The following is a 20,388-nucleotide window of genomic DNA, read 5'->3' as shown; positions in this document are numbered from 1 at the left end:
TGCTTGAAAATTGTAATGCAACTTGATTTTGTAACATATACATATTTTTTGAAAGAACATACGAAAACTGTTAGTGTGCATTAATGGGAAGAGATAAATAGTAACATGTACAAGTTAAACTAAACAAATCCACCAAAATCAAATTCTGAAGTTGATACCTGATTGTTCAATTTCGTAAAAGCTGAGAAATATCGAATGAAATGATAGATAAGAACGGGAATAGATAGTGAGAGAATGCTCGAGCTGCTGACATGAGTTCCTCATCAATTTTCATCTTAGTCGTAGGTTTCTCCCGAAACTGTTCGATATCCATCCCATCCATGCCAGAATGGATCCGGCATTGGAAAGTCTTCACTTTGAAGGTGATGAAAAACCTCACAAAGCCTGTCGGCCAGTGGCGGACGCAGAAATTTTGGTCAGTAGGGGCTTCACTATATATACTCTCATTATCTACGAAAAAGAGTACTACGAACGAAACAGGTTTTAATGCTTATTGTTATTGGAAAAGATAAAGAAAAACAGTGATATAGTACAATAGGAGGGGAGAAAAAATGGTGGAAATATTTCTATAAATAGAAACAATATTAATTTTGGAGAATATGCCAAAATAAAAAAATTAGACTTTTTGTTGTAAACAGATGTACTCCCTTCGTTCATGATTATAAGTCCACATGTGACATGGCACGAGTTTAAAAAATATACTCTCTTCGTCCCCATTAATTGTCCACTTTGATCCCGCCACGAGTTTTAAGAAATGTAAATAAAAGTGGGTTGAAAAAATTAGTGGGATATGGAGTATCTCACTTTTGTATATTAGTTTTATGAGTTAGTGGAATGTGTGACCTACTTACCATTTATGGTAAAAAGTGAAATGCGGGGTGGATGAAAAAAACAAAAGTGGACAATTAATAGGGGACGGAGAGAGTAGTAAAAAGTGAATGAAAAAAGGTTAATTGAAGGTAAGGTCCATTACCATAAATTGTTAAAAATAAATGGAATTTTTATTGATGGATGGATGAAAATGAGAAAACATAATGTTTATTAGTGGATGGAGGGAGTAATATTTTTTAATATTAATATATATAGTACAAATATAAAAAGTTTTTACATAATTAGTTGGAAAGAAAAACGTCTAAAAATTTAATTTATAAATTAAAGTCACTAAGAAAATAAAAATTGAGTATGCATCGATTATTTGGAAAGAGTTATATAGGAGAAACAATTTAGAATTCATTAATTGAAAACTAAATTATTAAATTGAAATTTAGTTTACACTCCCTAAATCCAAAGAAAATTTAACTATAAGTTACTAAACATATTTTTAAAGAAACTGAATATTTCCTTCAAACCAAGACTTTTAAAAGTTGTTATACGTTTATTTTAATTTAATACAACTAATAAATGAAGCGGCCTCTTTTAGGAAAACACCCATCTTGACACATTTAACAAGGAAGTTTATAATATTAATTATTACCAAGTCATCTTCTTCCTCGAATACATCTTGGAAGCCATTGTTTTACGTTTTATTTTCTGTAAATTTTAACTTCTTGATTCATTTCAGCCCCTCTTACATTTCAACTTTTGATAATTTGGTCTTCAATAACGTTAATCTGGTGAGGGCTAGAGATAAAATTTAGAACTTTTAAAAAATTTCGAAGTAGAAAAAATCCAAAAAAATATTTTGGGTAGGGGCTTAAGCCCTCCCCCAGTTGAACGTGCGTCCGCCAGTGCTGTCGGCTGCGTGTTAACCTTCTCGACACTATCGAACACTAGCTTCCTATTCTGAAGAGTAAAATATGCTAAGAACGCACATTTTAAGTATTTTAGAATAAATAACTAAGTTATCTACTCTAGCAAATAGGCCCTAAAAAACTGGATACATAAACAACTTACTCCCTCCTTCCATTAATCCAAGGCCAATTTTGACAGGGCACGGGTTTTAAAAAATACAGTACAAAGTGACTGGAAAATGTTAGTGGAAGGTGAGTCCTACTTTTATGTACTCCTTCCGTCCCCAAGTGTGGCGGATCCAGAAATTTCATATTGGGGGTGCGATAAATAATTATATTGACTTGAACATATAAAATTAAATCGATCTTTTTTCTTTTATTATGTTAATTTTTCGATTAAATCACATTACTTGAAAAATTTTCACTATTAAATTATGGATTCTTAGATATTTATATAACAAAGAATTTATATTAGTTTATAGAAAGTTCAAAATTAAAAATAAAATGCATCATATTTTCTATATAATCTAAAATATGAGTATAATAGTGATCATAAATACTACTAATAAAGATTATATTCAACCATATAGCTTTATTATGTATGAAGTAAAGTAGAAAACAAATAATATATATTTAATCAAATATTGTTAGAAATTATATGAAATAAATGAGCAAACATTATCAGTAAAGGAGAGAAATGGCCAAAAACATGCTTTGGAGGAGTCGATCCTGGGTCTATGCTGTGGAAGAGTAATACATTTACCACTAGGCTACTTCCATATTTTGGGAGTCCAATGGTACCCCTTGTTCTTAATTAAATCCGTCAGTGGTCCTCAAACAGTATGAACAATGGGTTCGGCATGAGTTTTAATTAATAAAGCGAAAAGGAAGAGAGGGAGAGAGAAAGGGTAGTAGAAATAATGTTAGTGGAGAGTGAGCTCCACCTTATTGTAGTGGGTATAAGTTGTTAATGGTAATGGTATAAGTTGTAAATAAAATTATGGGTAGGGGTAATATGTTGTTTGACTTTTTTAAAATTAGAAAGTTCATACTTTTTAGGGACGGAAAAAAAAGGAAATGGTTCATAAATGTAAGTGAAAAGTAAAGTTAGTGGAATGTGGAGTCCATTACCAAAAGAAATAAAAAAGCAAATGTCCATTTATTGGTGGACGGACGAATATGGAAAAATGGGAGACTTATTGGTGGACGGAGAGAGTAGAAAGTAGAGAGCAACACTAACATGCTCTTTTTTGTAGGTATCGAGCGCTGGGACGGCATAACCCAACACGATTTTCTCGTGCTTCGACTCGTGTTCTGGATGTATCATCTGCCAAATCCAGAATGTAGGCGGGCCGCAGTCGTAGCCCTACACACAAAAGAAGTGATGAATAGATTGTAATCCATACTAGAGTAGAAGAAGGGTATTGAGGGAATAAAAGTGTTGGCATTACTTCATTCTCACAGAGGATTCGTGTGTATTCCTGAAAACATTAGCGTCTATATAATCAACTTCATCAGATTTTTCTTCTTCTTCACAGTTCTGTGTAGTAGGACTGGCCTATTGTCCAAACAAAATCTAAAATCAGCAAAGCACATGTAGCAAAAACATATAAAAGGAGACAACCACAATAAATTCATTTACATGTTCATTATTCTATATTGAGAAAAATAAATCAATTCAAAACCTAATACTCCACCGCACTAAGTGTCCACTTTTGCTATTTTGGTCCGTTCCCGTTACAAGAAAGGAGACACTTAATAAGAGAAAATCATGTTTACTTGCCCCAAATAAATCGTTAATCTCTTCTGAGTCGGATTTCGAAAAAAAATCTGGATCGGCATCATCGGGTCTGCATTTCTTGGCCGGAGCAAGAGCGGGATCATCGGCTGACATGGCGCATCTCTTGTCCGGTGTAAGAGAGGGATCGTCGGCTGACATGGCCTACAAAAAGATTTTGCATTAAAAATTAAGGGGCAGTTAACTCATCTTTTTTGAAGTTATATGAGCAAAAATGTGTGTTGTTATCCAGCTTTGTTTATTTATCTTCCCTACCAAACTGTCCCTAAGAGTTTCGTTTGCTAGGATAATGATACGATCCCATATCATATCTTTAGAAATCACAATTATTTAGTTATATTTTGATTTACCGTATCTTTTCTACATTTGTTTAGATATTTGTTTCTAGTATTCTAGTCTTATAAATAGGAGATATTGTATTCATTAATTCACCCAGTTAATGAATTATTATTTCTCCCCAAAGATAACGTATGTTTTCCAATCCTAATTTGGATTCCATCCGCCGATCCTGATTGGACGCCGGAGTATTCTATCAGCCGCCTAGTTATCACATTACCCGACGGGAGGAACCCGCGCACAACTCGAAACTATTATTTCCGCCGACCCAACGAATGGCGCCGGAACACTTTTCGATCGCCGTAAACACACTGCAGATCGCAGTTAAGGATAAGGTCCTTAACAACTGGTGCTTTCATTGGTTTACTCATGTCCCGCTTTCATAATAACGGGAAAGGAAATTGGGGGAGCCACCGCCATGACACTTTTCTGAACGGTTCTTCCCGCCGCAACAACGTCGGTGTCCGTCGTGATTACCTGGGACTTCAGCGACCACCCTTGGACGAGGAGCCATCTACTCGGCCTGTGGATGACGGCAACAACGACGACGCCATTTTAGCAGAAAACTGGATCAATTGTTGGATAGACTGGATAATTTGATTAAGGGAAGCAGCGTGGTCTGCCCAATATTCCCAGTCTCAATGTTCGTTCGCCTTGCCTGGCCCAACTAGCTGCCGAAAATGATTACAACAAGAAATTGCGTGTTTATAGATTGGAGCAAGCTGCCCACCTCGCCCAGTTGAAGTGGGAATTTGAGGAGAATATTGATGACGAAAATTTAGTTGAAGATGTTCACAAATCCCAACAACGCCGCTCACAATGGGGGCGCTAATCTTGATGTTGATGTTCCAATCGACGAGTCCCTAGAAGAGATCGTCAAGACCGACAATATGCCGCGGCAAGTGCTCGTCAGGGCATATGATGAGAAGATTGATGATCTTAGTGTTCCAACACATAAGGAATTGGAGATGAGAAAAGATACAGAGACTTTGCTGGAGAAAGAAAATAAAGTTGAAGCCCTTCGATCTTGTTTAGAGCCGAAAGAGAAAGATTTTAGTGTGTTGATGGAGAAGCCGAGCGAGAGAGAGAGCATGGAGAATCAGAGCCTTGTTAATGACATCCAGGCTGGATTTGATATGAAAAAACAAGATAATCAAGAGGAAATGGAGGAGAAACGAAGGTTGTTTGAGGATGAGCTTAAATTAAAAGCGGAAGAATTGGGTAAGACAGGGGATGCTCACTCCGGTTTGCGTCCACTTGCTTGTGTCTATGTGCATTTGAATGTCGGTGATGTCCCAAGTCTGAATCTTCAATCAACATCGCTCAACACCGATGCAAGGTTGATCCCTCCACGCAATGGCACGCTATGTGTAAGCATTCTGAGAGGCGTGGACAAGATTTTCGTTTTGGCATGGAATTTTGTTGACAACATTGGATCTCCTTTGTTGATTTCTGATAGAAGTGATAAAGGGAGACGTTCAGCTGTTCGGTGTGTGTTTGATCCAGGAGGAGACGCCTCGCCAAAGCTTTTGGTTTCAACTATCGTAGTTGCTCCGTGGTTTACACCTTGAGGACAAAGCGTATTTTAACCGTGGGGGAGTTGATACGATCCTCTATATCTCTAGAAATCTCAATTATTTAGTTATCTTTTATTTCCCCATATCTTTTTAATATCTTTGTTTTCTTATTCAATAAGTTAGGGTAATAGTATTCTAGTATTATAAATAAGAGATATTGTATTCATTCATTCAACCAATTAATGAATTATTATTTCTCCCCAAAGATAACGTATGTTTTCCAATCGTAATTTGGATTCCATCCGTCGATCCTGATTGGACGCCAGAGTATTCTATCATCCGCCTAGTTATCGCGTTGCCCGACGGGAGGAACCCGCGCACAACTCGAAACTATTATTTCTGCTGACCCAACGAAGGGCGCCGGAACACTTTTCGATCGCCGTAAACACGCTGCATATCGCAGTTAAGGAGAAGGTCCTTAACAACTCACGAGTGTCCATCCTGTCCAACGCCTCCAGTAAACGATCTAACTTTGCGTTAATCGAGTCCTTCGTTGTGGTGGCTGGACCAGGCTGAAATTGAGGGCGGGGCGGTGCGCAAGCTAAGGGAGGTCGTATTGACGACAACGATAGTTGACGTAGTTGTATGACATGATGGTGGTCTAACTTCGACGTAGCGCGCGGGAATCCTTCCCGTCGGGCGTTGCAGAAGTAGAATTGTCCGGCGGCTAGAGCTCGGCGGACAGGCGGAACTCGACAACCGAAGCAGTTGCTGAGCACGGAGTCTTTTCCGTCGGGCAGCGGTGTAGCTTCGATTCGAGATGGTGGGAGGGTGAGATCACGATGAAAGCACCAGTTGTTAAGGACCTTCTCCTTAACTGCGATCTGCAGCGTGTTTACGGCGATCGAAAAGTGTTCCGGCACCCTTCGTTGGGTCAGCGGAAATAATAGTTTCGAGTTGTGCGCGGGTTCCTCCCGCTGGGCAACGCGATAACTAGACAGGTGATAGAATACTCCGGCGTCCAATCAGGATCGGCTGATGGAATCCAAATAAGAAGTGAAAAACATACGTTATCTTTGGGGAGAAATAATAATTCATTAATTGGTTGAATGAATGAATACACTATCTCCTATTTATAATACTAGAATACTACTCCTTCCGTCCCACTTAAGATGACACGTTTTCCTTTTTAGTTTGTCCCAACTAAGATGACACATTTCCTTTTTTGGGAACTTTCTCTCTCCAATTAATACATTCAACCACTTTTTCTCACTCCTATTAAAATGTTCATCTTTCTTTATCTCTCTATACTTACACTCACCTTCTCTCTTCAATTAAACACTTTAACCAATAACTCCTAAAATCTCATGCCGGCTAAGCAATGTGTCATCTTAGTCGGGACGGAGGGAGTACTCCCCTAACTTATTGAATAAGAAAACAAAGATATTAAAAAGATATGGAGAAATAAAAGATAACTAAATAATTGAGATTTCCTACGTAAATAACTTTATAATAACTGCTGTTAGCGTAGATAACTATATGATAAATCACCTAAAATGTATAAGAAAGATGAGACGGTGTTTGTTAACTAAAGAGCTAATTAAACAACTAGGCAATTTGAATTCGTTAAACAGGAATTAGGACGATAAGAAATCAAACTTTGATTTAAGTGAAGTTTCCCAAATATAATCTAATCAATCAATTGAACATAAATTAAGACATCTACACTGCATTCATAATCTTTTGTAATCATATACCAAAACACAACGCAAAGCGGCAAAAGAAAAGACAAATGTATAAAACTTACACGTAAATCACAGAATGAGATGAAATTATTAGGGTTGTCAACTCGGTTGGTTTAGAAATAAAATATAGACAAAGGCTATTATAAATAATTCCAACGTTATTCTCATCTTTCCTTTTAGCATAGTACAAAATATTTTGTAATATCTTCCCAAATCTTTTATACAAAATTAGTTATATACAAAATATTTTGTAATTTCTCCCAAATCTTTTATACTCTACAAAATTAGTTAGATTAGTACAAAATCTTTTAGAAAAAATTAGTGAGATTAGTACAAAATGTTTTGTAAGCTCCTTCCAAATCTTTTGCTCTCTCATTTAGGTTAGAATAAAGATAAATGTAAATATTGTGCACGTGCATAATACCCCTAGTTTTAAATTTAATTGAATTAAATTACAAATTAGTTTTGTTAGTATTAGTTATATTATTATATAGGAATAAAAATAAGTGATATGGAAAATTTATAACAAAATTTTCACATGATTATTTCTAGTTTGATTCTAAATAATTATACAATATTCAATTAAAATAATATTTTTTTCTTAAATTTATAGATATTTAATTTAAAATTTTAATATTTTTCTAAATTGTTATGGAATGGTTAGCATGTAATTTATTTTAAGTTAATTCATTTTTTGATTTGTATTGTAAAATGTCAAAAAGTTCGATTATGTATGTACATTTTATACATTTATCATTGGGCTCATAATCTTTGTCTTAGGCCTTTCTCTTTTTGGGCCCCTTTCGACTTGCCAAATCCAATTTATTACTACTACATTTTGACCCATTTTCCAACTCATCGGTCCTAACTCTTCACATATAGTGGGACGGAGAGAGCTAGTATCACGGTGTATGGATTTCTTGAATACTAGAAGAGCTTCAAGATCGGTATGGTTGTTGGAGTGTGAAGGAGGATAAAGTGCAATAGGGTAATATAATGAAGGGAGTAGATATGAGAGGTTTTGCCATAATATTTTTGGTGGATGCGTCTATAACCGAGATTAAAATTAATTCAGAAAATCAATTCAAATTTCCACGTGATTTGAGTCTCATACATAACTTCAAGATGAGCCATCTGCATTTTTGTTAAAAGTAAATGTTAATAATATGAATTTGGTCTAAACATTCGCTTTTTGAAAAAAAGATCCATAACAAATGAAAATGACACCGAAGTAGTCATTTTTTTTACGGTTCCGTCAAAAAACTAACAGTCAACGTTAATTGCGCAGTGGTCTGACCGTTAGTTTTTGACGGAACCGTAAAAAAAGAACCACTTCGACAATGATTTCATCTGTTATGGACATGTTTTCAAAAAATGAATATTTTGGACCAAATTCGTATTTTGGCTATGTATTTAGGACCAAATTGACATTTACTCGTTAATTAATATTAAGAGATCTATTTGTTGTAAATCACGTGTAAACGTTTGGTTAACCACTCTATATTCATATGAAATTTCTTATCAAAGATATTAGTCAATTCATGTCAGCTATTTAAGTTTTATTGATAAATGAAATACGCAAGCATCTGAATTTTAAATAAACCATTTATTGATTTCCCTCATATACTGACGATCGATACCTAGAAACTAGGCCCACTAATTTATGTTAGTAATTGAAATTCCATTTAATTGAGCAGTTTCCACGGTTTTTTTTTTTTTCTAATTTTCAGGATGATTCTAAAATATAGTAGTTTCCACTTTATAATCGTGAGTGGCCCTACATTGATATCATGTAAATCCTATATAATTAATTTAGATGTGTATGTGGCAATAATGGAATAGCATATAATCAATTTAAATTTTCACGTGATTTGAGTCTTATACAAAACCATCAAGATGTGTCAACAATATTTCTAATTATTACAAGAGATATGTAGTTGAAACTTGAAAATTAAGTGTACATTAATAATTGGTTAACCACTTTATTTTATTGTCAACGTTCTTATTTATATAAACACTTGTCGTGTCTCTTGTTTAATTATTGTTAATTATTGATGTAATGAAATACCGAAGAAGCTTGGATCCCAATTAGTGATTTTCTCATATATAAACATAAAAATAAGTACTCAGGTAATGTAATATTGAAATCTTGAAATCAATACAAATTATACCAATGGAAGCTATTGTAAACAAGTTTTTTTCAAAGATTATTCATATTCCACCGACGAAAAATAAGTTCATAACTTTTTATTTGGTAAATACAAAACATATAATATTAATATTACCCGGAATTTAATTTTATTTTTTAGATGTAATATTTCTTTTAAATATATATTATACACATTTTTGCATACCTATTTACAAAAAAAAAAAAGTATGCCTACATTCACCATTATCAACATTAACTATTGTAAAAAACTACCCCGGAAACACATTGGCTACATTCACCATTATCATTACAATTGAAAAGATAAAAAATACTTAATTGTTTGAAAAAATGGTAAATTAGATTAAAATAGTTGATTAGAATGATTTACTTACTGATTTAATCAAAACACAGTTAATCGTTAATTTTTTACGAAATTGTTAATTGTGGATAGAACAAAAAGTTTTTATTTTTATTTTTATGAGAAGCTAACACACGGATCCAAAAGTGTTTTTAAGGCAAATGTAGATGAGCAATTTTAAATATTATTCTTTTATATTTTTCCATACCTTTCTTTAATATTTTTTAAACATTTTGCATATTTATTTACCAAATGTTAAGTATGACACCATTATTCTCTCTCACAAAACACACAATCAAACTTTTATTAATCATGTATCACACTAAAACGCTGGCGTATGCACATGGGAACAAGTGGGTATACTGTACCCCCATAACTTAATGTTTTAATACGATATGTAGTACTCCCTCCGTCCACGAATAAGAGTCCCGTTTTTCCATTTTGGTCCGTCCACGAATAAGAGTCCCGGTTCATAATTGCCATAAATGGTAAAGAGACCCCACAATCAACTAACTCATTCTACTCACATATCATTTAAAACTAATATATACAAGTGGGACTCTTATTCCACTAACTTTTTTCCACCCACTTTTCTTAACATTTCTTAAAACCCGCGCCATTTTGAAATGGGACTCTTAATCGTGGACGGAGGGAGTATTAGTTTAACAAAATTGTTGTCTTTCCCAGTGGAAAAGGCGCTCGCCTACCTTACCAAAGACCCGAGATTGACCCTCCTCAAGCGCATTTGTTGTGTACTTTGTTTTATCTTCTCAAAATTAACTTTGTTTTAATCCATATGAACTTTTTATCAATTTCATTTTGTTGTTAATCCATATCTCCTTCACAATTCATGTTTAAGTTTCATTATATGTTTCGTTTTTAAAAAAATATTTATTAGTTTAACCACTAGCTTGTTCTTTTTTAATTTAATTTTATATTCTTTCATATTTAATTCTCATTAATTATTTTTAATAGAACTTATATGACTAATATTGAGTAAAATATTTTACAAACAACTCAGGTTTAATTACTAATTTGAAATAAGTATCATAAAGTAATATTTATAAAATTAACCTCCTTATTATATTATCGACATAGTAATATAATTAATATTGCTAAGTAACAAAATATGAATACTTGTATTTCATATGCATAATGACTCTCTACGTGACACTATAAAATTATTATTTTTATTTATTTAAAATAAAGTTTTTTGGTAGAAAAATAAAGACCAATTTCATTTTAAATATTAGAACAATTAAGAAAACATAACAAAGAAAACAAAATCGATTAGTCACATTGTGAACTTTTAAGTTGTAATTTTTTCGCACCCCCATATCAAAAATCCTAGATACGCCAGCATTAAAATATGCATAATGCACCAAGTTTTTTTGAGATCATTTATTCCGGATATTTCTTAGTAAAAATTCATTGTTTCCAGACAATGAGATTCTGTGTCACTACTTAGACAACACTTAAAATCAACATGGAGAAAAGTGAGATGTTGAAGTAACACAAATTTTGGGACATATTTGAGCTTTAGGGTTTAGGGTTAAAACTGTTCCGGCATCGGATTGGCAATGCACGTGGGACCAAAAGTAATGAATTCACCATGCAGGATTCGATCAAAAATAGAATACTAAACTACGAACAAGTAACTAATTCTATTTGTTGTGTTTAAATTCTCAATGTGCAATATCTGTTATGAATCTAGACTGTTTCATATCTATAATTTCAGCTCTGTATCATTAGATAACGACAGGATTTCGATACAAGTAACCGCACACATAGTAATAGTACATTGTAGGCCTTCTCCAAATCGACGTTGGAACTTCCTCGGAAGAAGAAGAAGAAGGCATTATTTGATCAAACAAGGGAACGGAAAACACAAACTATGACAATGGGATAAAGTAATCAAACTAAGCAGAGATGAAGTTTCGAATCTGGTTTTCGAAATAAGGCATCTCAGTGTCTTCAAGCTGCACCCATGCCTCAATCCCATCTCCCTCTTTGGTGTCCATCAAAGTAACATGATTCTTCACCATCACATTCGCCACACTCGCCCACTCCGGCTTCCCCCACCCGAAATCGGCCTCGTAGAATCCAAACTTGCTCCAATCCGTCACCCACACAACATTCACATCCTCCCTCAGAGACATCTCCGACACCTCATGAGACATCTGGATCCAAGATCTCTTCCCTTCCTCACTTATCAATCCCGCACAATCGCGCACTGTCTTCCTCGCGTCGCTCCCTAGCACGCGAACATAGTCTTCGACTCCCATCTTCTTTGATTCCTCCGCAGTGAGCTTAGTGATCGACAGAGCTACCAAATTTCCACAAGAATGTTTTGCCAGCGGGGGCACGGTCCTCTCCCTGATGTTGACAGCCTGCGCCACGACCAGATCCGTGGCCGGGCCCACATGGGCCCGGGCCCGGTCAATGGCCTTGACTATCAGCCCGGAAACAACCCCGATCCTTGAAGGAGGACGGGGTTGCTCAGAGGTCTTGCCAACCTTTTCTTTGAGGCTTGAAATTGTATTTTTGTTAAACAGGAACCTCTTGCATATGATGCTATAGAGGCCATTTTCCCTGTCCCGAGTTGTCCCAAACTCAGGGGCAGGGAAATTCCTCCCAGGGAAGAAAACTGGTCCGTTGAAGACTGGACAGATCTCTTCCCTGGTTTCTCCACGGGCAGTGTTCGTCCATGCAGAGATGAACGTGCCCAGGGAGCCAGCGTCGATGACCCTATGCGAAATGCATATACTAATAGCCACACCACCACATTTGAACCTGGTGAGCTGGACGAGCAAAATCGGGTCGGTTTCCTCGTCCGCTTCCCCGATTTCGCAGGGTAAAATGTCGTTGAGCTCCTCGACAGCGTCAAGATTCATGACCTCGAGGAGCTGGAGATCAACGTTCGCCTCGATGAGGAGAGCGCCTTGGTCGCTGCAATCAACGACGCGGTGTTGCTTCATGTATCGCCCTGCGAAAGGGTAGAAAGCGGGCAGGATTGATGATAGAGTGTCTTGGAGATGATCGAGATTCGCTGCCGCGGAGGCCGGGGATTTGTAGTAGAACATTCCGACAACGTGCATGGTCGGGTTGAGTTCGTCCATGAATGAGATCTTGTAGGTTTTGAGGTTTTGTGGAGTTGGGGTGCGTGGTTTCACCAGCCTTTTACTCACGACCTTCACCTTCATGGCTGCTCCTTGCGAATCAAATCCTGAGAAATCACAACGTAGGCTTATAATCAAGATCGTATAGAAGAATAGAATTTGTAGTGAATAAGTGAATGGTGTTTTGTTAGGGCTTACCAGTTAGATAAGTGTAGAATTTGGGCAGAGAAATAAGGTACCATGTGTCGCCTTAAATAGGGAGATGGCAACTTTTTTCCGCTTACTAGTGATTTGACGTTATTATTATGATTAAGGATGTCAATCGGATCGGTTTTCAATATAAATTTTACTTCCTCTGTTTGCCATTAAATGTCTCATTTTTCCTTTTTTTTCTGTCCGCCAATAAATGTCTCATTTCACTTTTAAATATTTGGTAAGTGGACCATACATTCCACTAACTCATTTCACTCACATTTTATTATAAAACCAATATATGAAAGTAGGTCCCACATTTCACTAACTTTTCCATCCACTTTATTACATAAAGTCAAATAAATTTTTAAAATCCGTGCCGGTCAAATATGGGACATTTAATCACAGATGGTGGAAGTGATCAACTTTCCATTTTTGGTTGTTCCACGACAAATGATGAATTTCCTTTTTTAGTTAAAAAAACAAAACTTTAATTCTCTCTTACTTTATTCTCTCTATGTTTCTAACTTTTTCATTTTTCATACTTTGTTGTCTCCAGTTTAACTTAATATATATTACTTATTTTCTTAAATTTCCTGCTCAAAATAAATCAATTATTTGTGGTGGGACGGAGGAAGAACTAGAAGTGCCGGTTAATTGAGTTAGAAATTTATAGAATAGAGTAAATAGACCCCACATTTAAGATTGTGACGTTATGGAAGAAAGATTCAGAGGGAGAGTTAGGTATGTGGGTAGGATGATTATATAGATTAACACGATAAATGGACAGACCAAACACCTGATTCAACTTATGAATTTATTGTCGCTAATTTCAAATTCATTATTTAGAATGCCCCTACGAGATAAATTTATGTCTCTATCTCTATTCGTTTGTATTTCCTCTGTCTATTAAACATAAAAAATTTGGAATCAACGTGAATCACTACAAAACACTTGCAATTTAGTGACGGAATTATCTGTAACTAATCGACGAAATTTAGGCAATCAACATATTTAGTGACAGAGTAAATATTGACATGTCAGTCAATAAAAAAGTTGTAACTAAAAAATATTATTGACGGATTTTTTGTCGCAAAAGATATAATGACGGAAATAAAGGCAGTTGCCTTGGTAAGTTCGTATTAGTGACGGACCATACTGTCACCAATTAGTGATAAGTTCGAATTAGTGACGGAATATACTGTCAGCAATTAGTTCTGATTATTTTCCATCATATATCCATCACTAATTCTTGAAATTTACGCTGTAATTAGCTTTTTTTTGTAGTGAATTTTAATGTCAATCCAACCTGACCCCGTGGGTCGGCCCGAATAGCCCGGTAAAATTAGTGGTTATGGTTGTAATTTTGTTACCCGAATACAAAAGGGGCTAAATAGGTTGGCCAGAATGGGTTGGCGGGTTAAATGGGTTGGCCCGAACAGGTTGCGACTTTTAATTGAAAAATATTAAGTTTTAGGATTTTTTGAATTTTCGAATTTCATGTGACACAATCAATAGTTTTCTGCAATCTTCATTCTACACTTTTCCAATCGATCCCATACTATCAACTTTTACGTTCCATCTCGACTCATTATTCCATCGTCCCGTCATCTGCCACTATTATCTTACTACCACCAAAGCCAATCTAGACCAAATTAAGAATTAATTCAAAATCTCAATATGTTTATCATTTTAATAATGATTCATAGTATTATTTTAAATTTTCATAAAGAATTCATTATGAACAGTACAAATATAATGACATGAACATAAGCTTTAATTCAAATTAAATGATTTAATTTTGATCTATCTTTGTTTATATTGTAGTTTATCGAGATGAAGGGTTATATTATTTAAGAAAACTATAAAAATTTAAAGATTTTATATGATTCTAAAACTAATAATAAAAAATATCTAAAATTGAAAATCATTTTAAAGAGTAAAATTTTGATACAAGAGATTATTTTCGAAAGTTTCTAGGCCCGAATAGCCCGAAATCCGGCGGGTTAGGTTCCAAAATTTATGGCCTGAAAAAATCCTAATCCGAATAGCCCACACCCAAATAGCCCGACAACCCGAACGGGTTAGCCCGATTGACATCCCTAGCAACATTGATAAAATATTCACCCTGTCCCATAGTAATAAGTACTGCTCCTACAAAAGAAAATATGGCCTTGCTGATGAAAGATCAATCTCAAATTTAGTATGTGTGAATAGTATTGTAAAAGTCTCCATCATTCGAAAAAATCATTGGAAAACTGTTGTGTGCATTACTGGGAAGATAAAAATGGTTCTCCAACGTAAATGTTAAACTAATTAAATCCGCCAAAATTAAATTTTGGAGTTCATGCCCGATTGATCAATTTAGCAAAGCTTAGAAGCATCAAAATTAATAATATGTAAGATTGGGAATAGATAGTGAGAGAATGATCGAGCAGCTGCCATGAGTTCCTCATCAATTTTCATCTTAGTTGTAGGTTTCTCGCGAAACTCTTCGATATCCTTCTCCTTCACCCTGCTATGGATGCGGCATTGGAAGGTCTTCAGGGCACCGCCATCGTCCATGTCCTTAACTTTGAAAGTGATGAACAACCTCGCAACGCTCGCTGGCTGAACATTAACCTTCTCGACACTATCGAACACCAACTTCCTATTCTGAAGAGTCAAATATGTTAAGAACACACATTTTAAGTACTTTAGAATGAATAATTCCAAAATAAAAGAGTTTTCTGCCTTCCACAATCCACATGACTAATTTAATGTTTATGACTATCTTTCAGTTTGACCAATTAAAATGATCCTATAAAGATTAAGTGTGGGCTAAAAGTGTATTTATTCGATATGGAAGTAAGAGTAAAATATGTTAAGAGTGCACATTTTAGGTCATTTAATTTTAGACTGAATAAGTCCAAAATAACCGAGTTAACTATCCTGACAAACAGACCCTTAAAGACTGGAGTTTGGATAAACGTGAAATTAACCGGCTCGCAGTCATAGCCCTGCTCACAAAGATAAGAAGTTTTGAATAGATTATAATTCATAATAGAAGAAGGGTTTTGAGGGAATAAAAGTGTTGCCATTACTTCACTCTCAATCACAATTCGGCTGTATTCTCTGAAAGCCTTAGCGTCTACAAAATTGCCATCATCATCTTCAGATTCTTCTTCTTCTTCATTGTAATGTTTAGGTGAGACCTATTGTACAAACAAAATCTAGAATCAGTAGCAAAAAATTATATAATAGGATAACCAAATAGGGAGTGGTGTAGTTATAAGGATGAAATTGAAAAAGAGACATCTGTGATAGTTTTATTCTTTTGATCATTAATTCTTATACTCACTCCGTCCCAACTAAGTTGAGTCGTATTCCTTTTTGTGATGTCCTAACTAAGTTGAGTCATTTTTTATTTTGACAAAAAACAAACCATTCATCCAATCACTCTTACTTTTCCTACTTTACTCTCTCTTTATGTTTCCTACTTTATTCCTCTCTCCTACTTTTCAACACAATTTCTTAATCTATGTGCCCAAAAGATTTGTATTAACTTTGTTAGGACTTAGGACTGAGGAAGTATTTATTACATGCGTGGATACAGAAATAAATAAATCAAAATATAACCTACATAAATAACAACTCCTCTAGAAAAATGTGAAATGTGACTAGTATTGATGAAATTTGTGAGTAACAAACATAGAATCAAATAATAGTTCTGGATAAAATTAGATGAGATGGAATCACTATTCCAAAGCGAAATACTGGATATCTTTTTTTCTATATGGAAAAAAAATACTTTCGTTTATCCCACGAAAATATAAACTCTTTCCGTTTTTCTCATTCTTTTTTCATCCGTCCCATAGTAATAGTCCATATCCATTTTATGGCAATTTTTTTCTCCTTTTTTACTTTATCTTTTTTGGGCCCAACCATCCACTACACAATTTCAACTACTTTTTTTCCTTCTCTCTTACTTTATCAATTATGCATTAAAACTCGTGCCAATCCTAAATGACATATTTCTATGGGATGAAGGGAATATATAGATAGCATATTTCTATTTTTGGAAACTCTTTTCGAATGTGATGACAATTCTCTACTAACAGAACTCCAATTATTTTTTCTTTTTGCCCCTCTTTTATTTCACCTCACCAAATGTGAATTGAAATTTGATCCGTCCTAAAAATTTGTATTTCTGTTAGACAAAGAGAGTGCTAGGGTTTCTTGAACCAACAAAAAGACAAAAAAGGTGGCTTAGCTATTCAAATTCAATTAAATACTAATACTTAAGAAAAAGAAGGAAATCTTGCCTCAAATAAGTCACTTAGGAATTCATCTGCGGCGCATGTTTTGGCTGGAGTAAGAGAGGGATCGTCTGCAGACATGGCCTACAACAAGAATATGAATTAAGCATTTGAATCTCGTTAAAAAGGAATTGGGACGACGAAACAAATCATACTTGTTTATAGAATCACACAAATATGGGAGGAAATTATTAGGGTTGTAACAAACTTTGTTGGTTTAAAATTACATAAAGGCTACTAGATGAAAACCCATGTTATTTGTTTCCATAATTAAATATTTTGACTAATCTTAGGTGTTTTGACTAATATATGTCTTAGAGCACTCCCAATGGAGTTCCCTTATTTCTCCCTTATTTCTCCCTAACTCCTGCCACATCAGCGCCACATCAGCATCACATTTTATCCCCAGTTTTTAGCCAACCCCTACAATGGTTTCTCCCTTATTTCTCCCTTATTTCTCCCTAACTCAACATTTCATTTTTACATCATCACTAATTTAATTGTTTTATTTTTATATATAATAAAGCTAGCTTATTTAATTTATAAAGATAAATCAAATAAATAGTAATAAAGTTCGTTGTATTAAACACGGGTACACATTACAACGAAGAAAATTAAAAAAAAAAAAAGTACACGAATGGAAATAAAAAATCAAAAAAAAAATTCAAAGAAAAAAAAATTCAAGGGCGGTGGGCGCGGTTTCTATTTGCCCACAATTCTTCGATGATATCGTGTTGTAGTGCTTGATGGGCCTCCTTCTGGTGTATGTCCATGAACGCCTGGAACCGTTCATGTTCGTTGTGCGGTACACCCTGGCGGGCGGACTCGGTTGAGACACCGTGACTCGATGATGCAACACTTGGGTCGTTGGTGACGTCGAGGACGCCTTCGTGTTCATCTTCGATGATCATGTTATGCATGATGATGCACGCATACATGATATCGGCAATATCCCCCTGGTAGAAAAAGCGCGTCGGACCCTTTACCAGTGCAAATCGCGATTGGAGCACCCCAAATGCCCTCTCCACATCCTTGCGCGCAGACTCTTGCGCTCGGGCAAAATACCTTCTTCTATCTCCGAGTGGGCATCTGATCGTCTTCAGAAACACGGGCCATTGCGGATAGATGCCGTCAGCCAGGTAGTACCCCATGTTATGCACATTGCCATTGGCCGTGAATTCGATGGAGGGGCCTAATCCGTTGATCCGCTCGTTGAAAAGGGGCGAGGAATTGAGAACATTTAGGTCGTTGTTCGACCCGGCTATACCAAAATAAGCATGCCAAATCCAAAGCCGTTGGTCGGCAACGGCTTCAAGAATGATGGTGGGATGCGTACCTTTGTAGCCGGTAGTAAACTGGCCTCGCCACGCGGTTGGGCAGTTCTTCCACTGCCAGTGCATACAGTCGATGCTGCCGAGCATCCCCGGAAAGCCGTGGGTCCTCCAGTGCCAATCCAGTAGGAACTGGCAGTCAGCTGCGTCCGGCGAGCGAAGGTAGTGCTCCCCAAATATCTCTCGCACGCCCTGACAGAAATTCTTCAGGCACTCGTTGCCAGTCGTCTCGCCGCATTGCAGATACTCATCGAACATGTCGGCGGACCCTCCATATGCCAACTGCCGGATGGCAACAGTGCATTTCTGTAGGGGCGATAGTCCGGGCTTCCCTGCTGCGTCTCGCTGGAGCCGGAACTCGGGGTAACGCGCGGACAACGCATTAACAATGCGCAGGAAGAGGGAGCGGCGCATTCTGAACCGGCGACGAAATACATCTGCCGGATAACGTGGTTCCTCCGCGAAATAATCGGCGAACAGCCGATCGTGCGCACCAGTGTGGTTGCGAGGGATGTATCGGCGCCGCCGGCGGATTGGCCGTTGGGGGGGTGGCTGCTGCATTCGAGCGATCTCGCTTTGTATGCAGCGGGAGATATAGTTGTTGATTGGGTTGTTGGCGAAACCCGCTACATCCCATCCGGTGGGAGCGGGAGGTACCTCTTCTTCGGAAGAAGAATGTGATATTTCCTCGTCGGACTGAGCACGAGACGATGAATCAGAACTCATTTAATAAAGATGGAGAGAAAAAAGATTGAAAATTTGTGTGAATGAAGTTTGTGGGTGATGAATGGAGGAAGAGGATGAAATATTTATAGGGGTGGGATAAAATAGCCGTTCGGCCAAAAAAAAAAAAAAAAATTTTAAAAATCGCCGATTATCGCCGAGCGTCGCCCACAGTGGCCGGCGATCGCTCGGCGATAATCCGGCGATAAATCGCCACTCGGCGAAGCAACGGTAACATTATCGCCGAATTATCGCCGACTTCGCCACAATGGCCGGCGATAATTCGGCGATAATCGGCGATTTATCGCCGAGAATTCGCCACCTCCATTGGGAGTGCTCTTAGGCCCTTTTCACTCTTGGGCCTGTTCCTACTTGCGAATCCAATTTTTATCCAATTCATTGGTCATCATATAATTATTATAACCTTGATAACCTTAACAAGCTTTGGTCCACTACTTCCACTATCGGTCTATCTCTACCATTTTTCATCACAATTCACCACTACCTCCATTATCACACTCTTCCAACTTGAACGTTATAATTACCAACACGATCTTGTAGCCTTTATAGTGTGAACATGTCCATTGTTTCATGTAAAGGTCAATATTGGTCTTAAATATATGATTAAAATATGAATTTAGTCTAAAATATTTATTTTTTGAAAAACAGGTCCATAACAAATGAAATCTTTATCGGAGTTGTTCTTTTTTTTTACGGTTCCATAAAAAAACTAACAGTCATCCCACTGTCCAATTAGCGTTGACCGTTAGTTTTTTAACAGAAACCTAATAAAAGGACTATTTCGGCGACATTTTCATTTGTTATGTAGTACCTGCTTTTTTAAAAGTAAATGTTTTAAACCAAATTCGTATTTTGGTCATATGTTTAGAACTAAAATTGATCTCTACTCTTAATATAATTAGGAGGGAGATTTTAGGATTGAGAAAATATTTTCATATTATGTCTCAATGATGAAGGACCACAAAGAATTCTAAATTATTAGACTTCTAAACCGGGTTTGATTCTCTAAATAGGACTCGGGAAAGAACCTCCAAGAAAATAAACATAAATCTTGAACTTTAGAGACACGGT

General features: G+C 36.3%; 1 protein-coding gene and 1 pseudogene across 1 annotated transcript; one reads left to right on the top strand and one right to left on the bottom strand.

Moving 5' to 3' along the window:
* Nucleotides 1-4,233: 4,233 nt before the first annotated feature.
* On the top strand, nucleotides 4,234-5,435 carry LOC148923642 (uncharacterized; annotated as a pseudogene).
* A 5,946-nt stretch (nucleotides 5,436-11,381) lies between these two features.
* On the bottom strand, nucleotides 11,382-12,998 carry LOC125193503 (pelargonidin 3-O-(6-caffeoylglucoside) 5-O-(6-O-malonylglucoside) 4'''-malonyltransferase-like). The gene is made up of 2 exons (XM_048091312.2): nucleotides 12,951-12,998; nucleotides 11,382-12,859 (listed from the first exon to the last, which is right to left on the bottom strand). The coding sequence occupies exon 2, from the start codon at nucleotides 12,834-12,836 to the stop codon at nucleotides 11,553-11,555; it is 1,284 nt and encodes a 427-aa protein (XP_047947269.1). The 5' UTR covers nucleotides 12,837-12,859; nucleotides 12,951-12,998; the 3' UTR covers nucleotides 11,382-11,552.
* Nucleotides 12,999-20,388: the final 7,390 nt, after the last annotated feature.

Source organism: Salvia hispanica, chromosome 6 (assembly GCF_029641045.1).
Source record: "Salvia hispanica isolate PSC_SH4W2 chromosome 6, Shi_PSC_v1, whole genome shotgun sequence".
NCBI classification, from domain to species: Eukaryota; Viridiplantae; Streptophyta; class Magnoliopsida; order Lamiales; family Lamiaceae; genus Salvia; species Salvia hispanica.
Note: the sequence above shows the minus strand (reverse complement) of the source record. Positions and strands in the feature narration are given on the sequence as shown.